General features: G+C 25.0%; 2 protein-coding genes across 2 annotated transcripts; one reads left to right on the top strand and one right to left on the bottom strand.

Annotated features, from left to right (window-relative positions):
• Positions 1 to 580: 580 nt before the first annotated feature.
• On the top strand, positions 581 to 1,515 carry EAE97_002122 (uncharacterized protein; the record flags this gene model as incomplete). Its single annotated transcript, XM_038872633.1, has 3 exons — positions 581 to 767; positions 872 to 1,222; positions 1,277 to 1,515. 3 exons carry the CDS (start codon positions 581 to 583, stop codon positions 1,513 to 1,515), a joined length of 777 nt encoding a protein of 258 aa, XP_038735839.1.
• Positions 1,516 to 2,137: 622 nt separating this feature from the next.
• EAE97_002121 (uncharacterized protein) lies at positions 2,138 to 2,996 on the bottom strand (the record flags this gene model as incomplete). Its single annotated transcript, XM_038872632.1, has 2 exons — positions 2,138 to 2,404; positions 2,475 to 2,996. 2 exons carry the CDS (start codon positions 2,994 to 2,996, stop codon positions 2,138 to 2,140), a joined length of 789 nt encoding a protein of 262 aa, XP_038735838.1.
• Between the last annotated feature and the right edge of the window lie 6,442 nt (positions 2,997 to 9,438).

Here is a 9,438-nt window from a genome sequence, read left to right as displayed (position 1 = left end):
TGTTTGAATATTCCCACAATGAACGACACATTCCAGCCTTTCTCATAAATGACATAAATATTCCATGGTACTGTACTTAATTGAACCATTTCCAGATGTTCAAAATTGCTTCAATTAAGAGCAAAGATTCGCCCAGCGACCATCTCCATGTACAACACTACCGCTTGTACTGACAGGTCTTCGAGCGGCAAGACCTAGAGACTTTTCTCCACGATTGATCAATTTCTACCCCTTCATTTACGGTTTGGATCTTCACAACTACATTGGTCTCGCCGATGCTCTCGCTCTACCTCTTTTCTGGATGACAATTTTGATGCAAGTGAACCACATGAGTCACACCGTGGCGTCTCGAATTCAAGGTAAGCTGACACCGGTTGGCTATGTCGTAAGGATGGATGGTGGTGAACCTCCAAGGTGCAGTTCATGATAAGGAACTTGTTATTCTTCCATCAGTACATGCTCAACTATCAGGTATTTATATATCTTCAGTAAGTCCATAAAATAGGCATCTTTAATATGAATTGAATATCTCTTCGAATCTCTTAAAATTCCCATCAATTAATTCAAACCCTCTTCAAAGATGTCGTGCCCAGATTGCTTTCGAGGTGGGTTAACCACAACAACCGCAACTGGCAAAGAAACTATGATTCACGGTCTCCCAACTTATGTTGCAGAACCAGAAAATGGGAATGTGCCAAAGGGTATAGTTGTTATCATTACTGATGCTTTTGGTTGGGATTTTGTCAACAACAGTGTATTGGCAGACCGTTATGCCAAAATAGGCTGATTTTTGGTTTATTGTCCCGACTTTATGGACGGTTCGTTTCCTCCAGCTTCATCTACCTTCCAAGACAACCTAACTTCTCCATAGGCAATGCAATGAATCCTCGCGCTTTTTCTCTATTTGATAGAATCATGGAGCCTGCGTCTTGGTTGACAACAATTTTCCTCAAACCTATATATATTTTTCAAGCTATGACTATCGCAATTCCTTGGAAAACAAAGACCAAAATTCCTATCACCCATCCTAAAGTCGTTTCCTTCTTTCAAGCTCTTCGGTCATCCAAGCCTCCCTTTCCAACGAACAATCTCAAGATCGGTGTTGCGGGTTTCTGTTGGGGTGGAAAACATACTATACTTCTTGCACAAGACGATTTGTCATCGCGCGTTCAACGACGTCAATCGCAAGCCAAATCTACCACTCCTGAACCATTGATCGACTGTGCATTCACGGCCCATCCTTCTTAAATCGAGGTCCCAAACGATATTGAAGCAGTCAAAATTCCACTCAGTGTATCAATCGGGGACAATGATTCAGCCATGAAAGCTCCTCAAATTGATCAGATGAAGGAAATACTCCAGGTGAAGCACAAGGGTAATTCTGAAGTCAGTATTCTTCAAGGCGCAAAGCATGGATTTGCTATTCGAACACATCCTGACGATAAGGATGAGTTGGAGTGTGCAAATAAGGCAGAGGCTCAGGCTATTGATTGGTTCAAGAGATGGTTTGCTTGACAATCATTATCGTCGAAGGTGTTCAGGTGCGATTCTTCCGTACTCAATGCGTCCTGTCGTTACATTTCCTCGTTACTCAAATGTTTGCGTGCTACTTTCCCTCATCAGGCATTCAATGTCATCACAATATTTCAATACATTCACGTGTTATCTCCCGTCCACTCATTATTCTGAGCCTCAAATTATCGACATTTGCTTTGCTCCTCTGTCCAATGAACATAACAATCAAAGGTTCCGTCGCTATTTACGAGTGAAGATCATAATTGCAAGATATGTTTGGTTATATTCTTCTAATTCGGGAGGATCAGTAAGGCTCGTGGCTTAAAGAAAGGTAGTTACCTAGTACGCATTCGATCCCCCGAGGCCTGCGTAGTTCATGAGGTCAAGTTGCTGAATCGTCAATTCTCACGTAAGTAGTAAGTGCCTTTCCAGTGGAAAGGTTGGTCAGTACAGTCATTTAGATTGAACTTATGTCGAGCGTCCGCAAGAAGCATTTCGAGGTGAGACTAATTTGGCAAATGAATGTATGGTTGATTTTCTAAGAACTGTTTCTATCTGGTCTACAAATACATATTGAAAAAGGTATTAGGCTCTTTCCTTCTACTGGTGGATGCCTTAGACCTTACTCGACCACAGCTTCCGAATCATGGTACTTTCCTAGTCTCAACAGCTTCTTCGCATTCTCCCTTCCAACATCTTCATATGCTTCTCGGCCACCAAGCGCCTTCTTGATGTTCTCCGCGTCTCCGTCCCACCATCCACATCCATTATCAATTGTCTCATATGGATAATCAACACTGAATAGCAATCTCTCGGGACCTAAATACTCACAAACATACTTGAGAGTAAGGGTCGAGAAATGACCGGAGGTAGTGACCCAGATGTTTGTCTTGAAATAATCAACGATAGTCTTCTTCCAAGGAATGTCACCATTCTTCTCGGCGAGGGGGCTTTTCGACGTCCTCAAACCAATGGTTAATTCTCCAAAAATCGAAAGGAATGTGCTCGCCCAAGTGACCAATGATGAGTTTGAGTTTTGGGAAACGATCAAAGACACCGTTACTGATAAGTCCCAGAACATGAAGGGAAACGGCATTAGCGAAACTAAGTGATGGGCCAATGAGATATTTGCGTTGAGCAAATTGCTTCTCATACATGGATCCAGTTGGTGCGGCAGGATGAATGTAAAGTGAAACATCAAGCTCTACGCACTTCTTCCAGAAAACGTCGTAAGCAGGTTGATCGTAATAGAGGTAGGTCTCTCCATCAGGACCAGCATGTTGAAAATCGTTGACAAGAGCACCGTGAAATCCAAAGTCCTTGACACACCGTTCCAACTCTGCGGCGGCTTGTTCGGGGTTGTGCATTGAAAGGCATGCGAAAGCTCCAAGTCGATCTCGGTGGTCTTTGATCTCATTGGCGATGTAGTTGTTGCATTCAGTAGCATGTTTCTCGGCCTTAGTTGGGTCCAGTGTAGGCATTAATATACTATAGTATTATGGTAACGCGTATAAAGCTTTTGATATAGTAGATAGTATATATTAGAAAAATGAATACTTATTGTCATAGATATTATTCAAAATGAATATCTATAAAGATATATAAAAAAACTGAAATATAAAAATCTAAAAATATATAAAAAATAATATTAAAATCAAAATTAATCCTAATAAAGCTTAAAAAGTAATAAAATAATATTTAAAAAAATAATCTCTGTTTTTTATTTATTCAAATTCTCAAATTCTATATTATCTTTTATTTATAAATTCAAATCTAATTATAATTTTAAGTATTTTATTTTTTTGATAATTATAATTTGAAGTTTATTTTGTTTTATAATAATAATAATCTTTATAAAAGAAAATAAATATTTGAGAAAAACAAATATACTAAAAATATTAAATAAATCAAATACCATTTTGCTTAAATTAGAATATAATTATTATTATATAGAATCAAATCACTATTTATAAGAATCTTAAATATATTAAAAAAACAGAATAACAAGATATTTTATATATTTATTCATTAAATAACAAAATACTTTTTTAATTTATAAATATATAATTAATATATTTAAAAAGATTTCTTTCAATAACAATTGAAATAAATTTTTGAAATTTAATTTATAATACTTTTTCCAAAATCTCTTAATTTTATTTTTTTATTTTTCAATTTATAATAAATAAAATTCCTTTTAAGATATTTTAAAATATAATTATCTTTGAAAAAGATTTAATATAATAACAATAATATAATATAATAATTTATTAACAGAAAAATAGTATTTTTTGAATTTTGTCTATTTATTATTAATATAAAAACTCAAAAATAGATTATTTATATAAATAATCTAAATATAATTGAATATAAATAAAATAAATAAATAAATAAATAAAGAAATAAAAAATAAAAAATATATAAATAAAGAATATAAAATATATAAATAAAGAATATAAATTATACCTTTCCCTTTTCAAATATTATAATAAAAACTTTATTATAAAAAGTATTTTTTCAAAAATAATATTATTATTCTCTATAAACTTTATTATATTTTTTAAAATATCTAAAAAAATAATAAATATTTTATAATTGATTAAAATTATTATTTATTAATTCAAGCTTTATAAAAAACTTATTTGAATATCAAATTCATTATTTTTTATATATTTAATATATTTAAGGTATAAAAAATATTAAAAAAAGATTATTAATAAAATTTTATTAAATTAAATTATTTTTTGTAAATTATTTTTTTATTAATCTATTTTATTATTAAAATAAATAAAAAGAATTATTAATTTTAATAATAAAATTACAATATTTGTTTATTATATCTTTTTTTTTCTAATATTTATAATTAAATTTTAAAATCAAATTAATATTATATATAAAAACTTTAAGATTATAATCCAAATCAAAAACTTAATTTGTGATTTACCTAACGTGGTTTATCACCGGGTCGCTAATATCACTAGGTCGCCACTTTTTATACTATTTAACCATCTCAATTTCAATATATAATATTCTAACAAATTATTATGAAAATATTATTAAAAAAAGCTTAAATTATTTTAATTATTAAAGTTATTCATAAACCTAAAAATTTATTAATTATTAAAATTATAAAAATCTATATAATATCTTAATCTATATTATATAATAGAATCAACAATTGAAATAATGAAATAAAAATTCGAATGAATTATTATAATTTTATAAAAATAGAAGAGAAAGTAATTATTGAATATATATTTAATATAAATATAAAAGGATTTTTATTTAAATTCAAAAATATAAAAAATATAGTAAATTATATTCTTGAATTAAGAGATATAAAGTATATTAAAAAGGTTTAAATATATTAATTTATAAAATATTACTTAGAATTAAAAATACATTTTAATTGTATTTATGATTTTTAAAGAGTTTTCTATAAAAATCTTAAATTTATTAAAAAGTGATTTCAATTAGTTTCAAATATATAAGCGAAATACAGTATTCTCAATAATGATTTCTATAATTCTAATAAAATAGATTTTATAATAGAAATTATATATATTAGTATAATTATTATTAATATTAAATAAAATAGCAAAAGTAAGATAATATAATTAAATAATAGAGAATGAACTATAGTGATTATATATGATAATAGAAAAGATAAAATTATATTCCTATTTTTTAATAATTTAAAAATAGATTTATCTTTTTAATTTTATTTATTTATTTATTTATTTATTTTAATTTACATCCGGGGGGCAAGCCGCAGGGGCTCGCCACAACCTCCCAGGGGGTACTAGGGATGGACTATACTAACAGAAATACCGGTATAGTCATATGTTTTATTCTTCTATAATTGTGATGTAGGTTGGGGGAAAAGCAGTCAGAAGCATTATACACACTCCTGCCACTTATTTCCTATTTATAATATCGGTGTTGTTTAACCCATTTCATACTGAATAACCTAGGTTTGCGACTAGCTATAGGGCTTTATATTATTAATTTTTGTGTAATACAGTTTATATATAACAATAGAAAGGGGAAAACAATTCTAGAGGGGAAATATAGTTTTAATTAATAATATAAAAATAGGAAATCAAAGAATCTCCAGAAAAATTGAGTGTGATTATTCGAAATAATTAGTAATCGCTAGGAAGTTTGTGAAATCTATTAGAATCTTCAAAAAAAAAAAAAAATAATCGATTGTATTCTTTATATTTTATAGAATTAAATTGAATTTATTTGATTAGTTTTTGAATTAAGTATAAGAATATTGATAAAATATTAGATATTCAAACTTTTTGCTATATTCATAAAAGTATTTTGGGGTAATATTATTATACTGAAAATATTGGTAATAGGATACAAAATCCCTATATTTAATTCTAAATATTATTAATTATTAAAGAATAGAATGGGGAAAAGTAAATTCTTTTGATTCTTTGATTTAATAGTTAAAATATTAGTAATGGTATTAGTTAGTAAGGGTAATCTTATTTTGCTTTTATTATTTCTATTTTGTTTTTTATTTAAGGGTTTTGGTTATTAAATTTATTCTATTGATAGTGGGAAGCAATAAATTATTGTTTTCAATGCAATTGTTATAGGTATTTAGATTAATGAGCTAATTAGCTTTCTCATTTTTAAGGATTCTAGTATATCTAGATAATTATTGAATTGCTATTTATCTATTCCTTATAATCTTATGATAGTGTAAAAATGCTTATTGGGATAAGTTAGAGATATTATCCCTAATATTTTAGATAATTAAAGTACTATTAATGCATATAGTAATCTGCCTAGTCAATTTTAGTCGAATAATGTATTCCAAATCTTTTAAAATATTTATTACCTTAATATCAAAGATATATGAGAGTGAATTAATCACTTTGTGGCTGAATACCACTAGAAATTGTCCCTGGTAGATTATATAGTTATAGCTGATTATCTTTTGTTTTTGATAATATTATTTAATGTTATTTAAAAAGATTATAATGTAATTATTAGGTAAATAGTTTCATTATTATATGAATTCAAATACAACTACTTCTTTTTTTATATCTTCTATAGGGTTAATACAGCTTTCTACAAAGAAATATAATAGGGAGAGTATTAATCTTAATACTTTTGGAATCAATCTAATTAGTCTATAAAGATTAATATTGTTTATCTTATATTAAAAAATCTATACTAGATAAATCGCCAATAAATAGTTTTTATTTATTTTACAAAATCAAAATACAAATTTTATTTATATTTATTCAAATATTAGTTTATTAAGCAATAATCTGAAGTTTTTTAGGATTATAATGGTTAAAGTTATACGCTAAATGAATAGAATTTCTTTTATTACTAAAATAATTATTTAATTAATCTTAATAATATAACTACCCAACCTTATACTTATTATTATACTATAAATAGCTCCTCTAATCTAATTTAGTTTTATTTGATCTATATATTATATCTCAAATCTATATAAAATAGAGAATAAAATACAGGTAATCATCATTTTGTATAGCACTGTAATTAACAGATTGTGATATATCTATACAAACCCTTTGATATACCTTATGATCTTGTAAACTTTCACTTTTTATTCTGCTATATATTTTTTAAAGAAAAGCTTCCAATCAAATCAAACTCCTAGTTAATGTAGAGCTGATTAAATAATTTCATTACTCATTTTATTAATAAAATGGATCATTATTTTATTATTTATTTCCAAATATGGGGTATATCTCTTTTCTTTAAAAAAAATATATTATCTTTAGCTTTTTCAATGTAAATATTATACAATTTTATTTATTCCATTAAAAAATCTAATAAAAATTGTATTTGAAGAAATTAATATTTTTATAAATATTTTTAATTGTGTAGTAAATATAGATATTATTAGTATATCCAAAATATAATTTAATATCTTGATTTAAAAACTTAATAAAATATAAAATATATAATATAAATGAAAATAGAGAGTTTTATAGAATATTATACTTAATATAACTATACTCTGTAATTATATTTTTTAGCCAAATTTTTATTAAATAATTATTTAGAAAAGCTTGAATTAATTATAGAAGGGAATAGAACCATTCTTATTGACATATATATTCCAACAGTTTATTCAATAAAAGTATATCAAATATACCTTATATATTCAATATAACCATTATAACTTTTTACTTATAAACAAAAGCTTTTTCAATATTATATACAAATAAAGTAATTAGATTTATTATTATTCATTTAAGAAACATTTCTTTATATTAGGGGTTAATTATATCTACTATTATTATAATCCATAAGATATATCAAATAATTATATATTCTAAACTCTTTGAGATATATAAGAATAAAATTATTAATTACTAAAATTATATTAATAATTTATCTTTTTTTCCAATCTTAGAAATCATTACCATCTTTACACATCTCTATTTATTTGGGAAATAGCTTAATTACAAATATTAATTAAAGATTCTAATGATTATTAATTTAATAGAATTCTAACAAACTTTTAAAAAGTGGATAATAATCTAATTAGATTTTAATAAAATACTTAAAATTTCTATAACACTTTTTTTTATTTCTTTAAAAATTATTTCCATACACTATAAGAATTTATTGAATATATAGCCTAATTAGAATAAATCTATTATAAAATCATTATTACTATCAAAATATTCGAAAATCTCTTTTTATAGAATCTAAATCTTTTCGGTAATATTTTCAATTATTACACCATTAATAACCAGGGATGATATTCTAAAATTAATAATAAGTTTATACCAATTAATTACTTTATATAAATCTTTATTACAATTTACTTTATTAATAATTCCATATTAATACTAACATTTAGCTTTTTTAATTATAATCATTAATCCCCACTGTTAATATTTTGTTTGATTAATATCTTTAGCTTTAGCTATTCTATAATTTTGATATATCATTTTGTATTTACTTATCCACTAAGAAATAAAATGATTGAAAACATTTTTTTCCTTTTTTACTAAATAAATCACTAATTCAAATAAAGAATCTAGTATTTCTACTAATTCATTAATCTATTTGATAGGTATATTCACTAGATTTAGAAAATAGGGAATTCTGTTTTTTATAATCCCCTAAAAAATTGAAAGATCTTTCTTATTAATTATATAATTAAAGAACTTAATAATAAATAAAATGAAATTTGAAATTGTAATTACCTATATTTCATAATTGAAATTGTTTTTCAAATTAATATTAATAATAATATTAATAAAAAGAATATTAAAGAAAATTAGATTAATTATATAATTTATTTTATAAATAAAGATTCTTAGGATTCTAATAAAGTTTATTCTATTTAAAAAGAATCATTTTATAAGAAGAATTCCTTAACTAATTAAAGTTATACTAAGTTTAAATAGATTATATTTAGTATTAAAATTGCTATTTATTATTATATAATTAGGGAATATTATAAAGATTATTAAATTTATTATCTCCCTAATATCTAATTATTAATATATATTAATAATCTATATATTATTCACTTTTATTCAAAAAAGATTTTGATATAATTGAATATGTTTTTATTAAATATATAATTATTTGCTTTTGTATATATATATTATTATTCTTGATCTCTCCCTTTCTTTTTTAGAATTATTTAGATTATCCCAATTATTTATTAATACAAAAAGATTATACTCCAAATGGTTTTGAATTTAAAATTTAGAATATATAAAGAGTTTTTATATATATAGAATTTCTAAATCTTATTTATATATTATTTATAATATTATAATATATACTTCTATCTTCTTCTAAATATTTGCCTAATTAATTTATATAAATCGAACTATAGTTATCTAATAGTTAGCATTATAATACTAAGAGAAGTAATTATTTATTCAAATCGATATT

This window comes from Botrytis byssoidea (assembly GCF_014898295.1).
Source record: "Botrytis byssoidea strain MUCL 94 chromosome Unknown BBYS_004, whole genome shotgun sequence".
In the NCBI taxonomy this organism is placed as follows: domain Eukaryota; kingdom Fungi; phylum Ascomycota; class Leotiomycetes; order Helotiales; family Sclerotiniaceae; genus Botrytis; species Botrytis byssoidea.
This window is presented reverse-complemented; position numbering and strand designations above follow the sequence as displayed.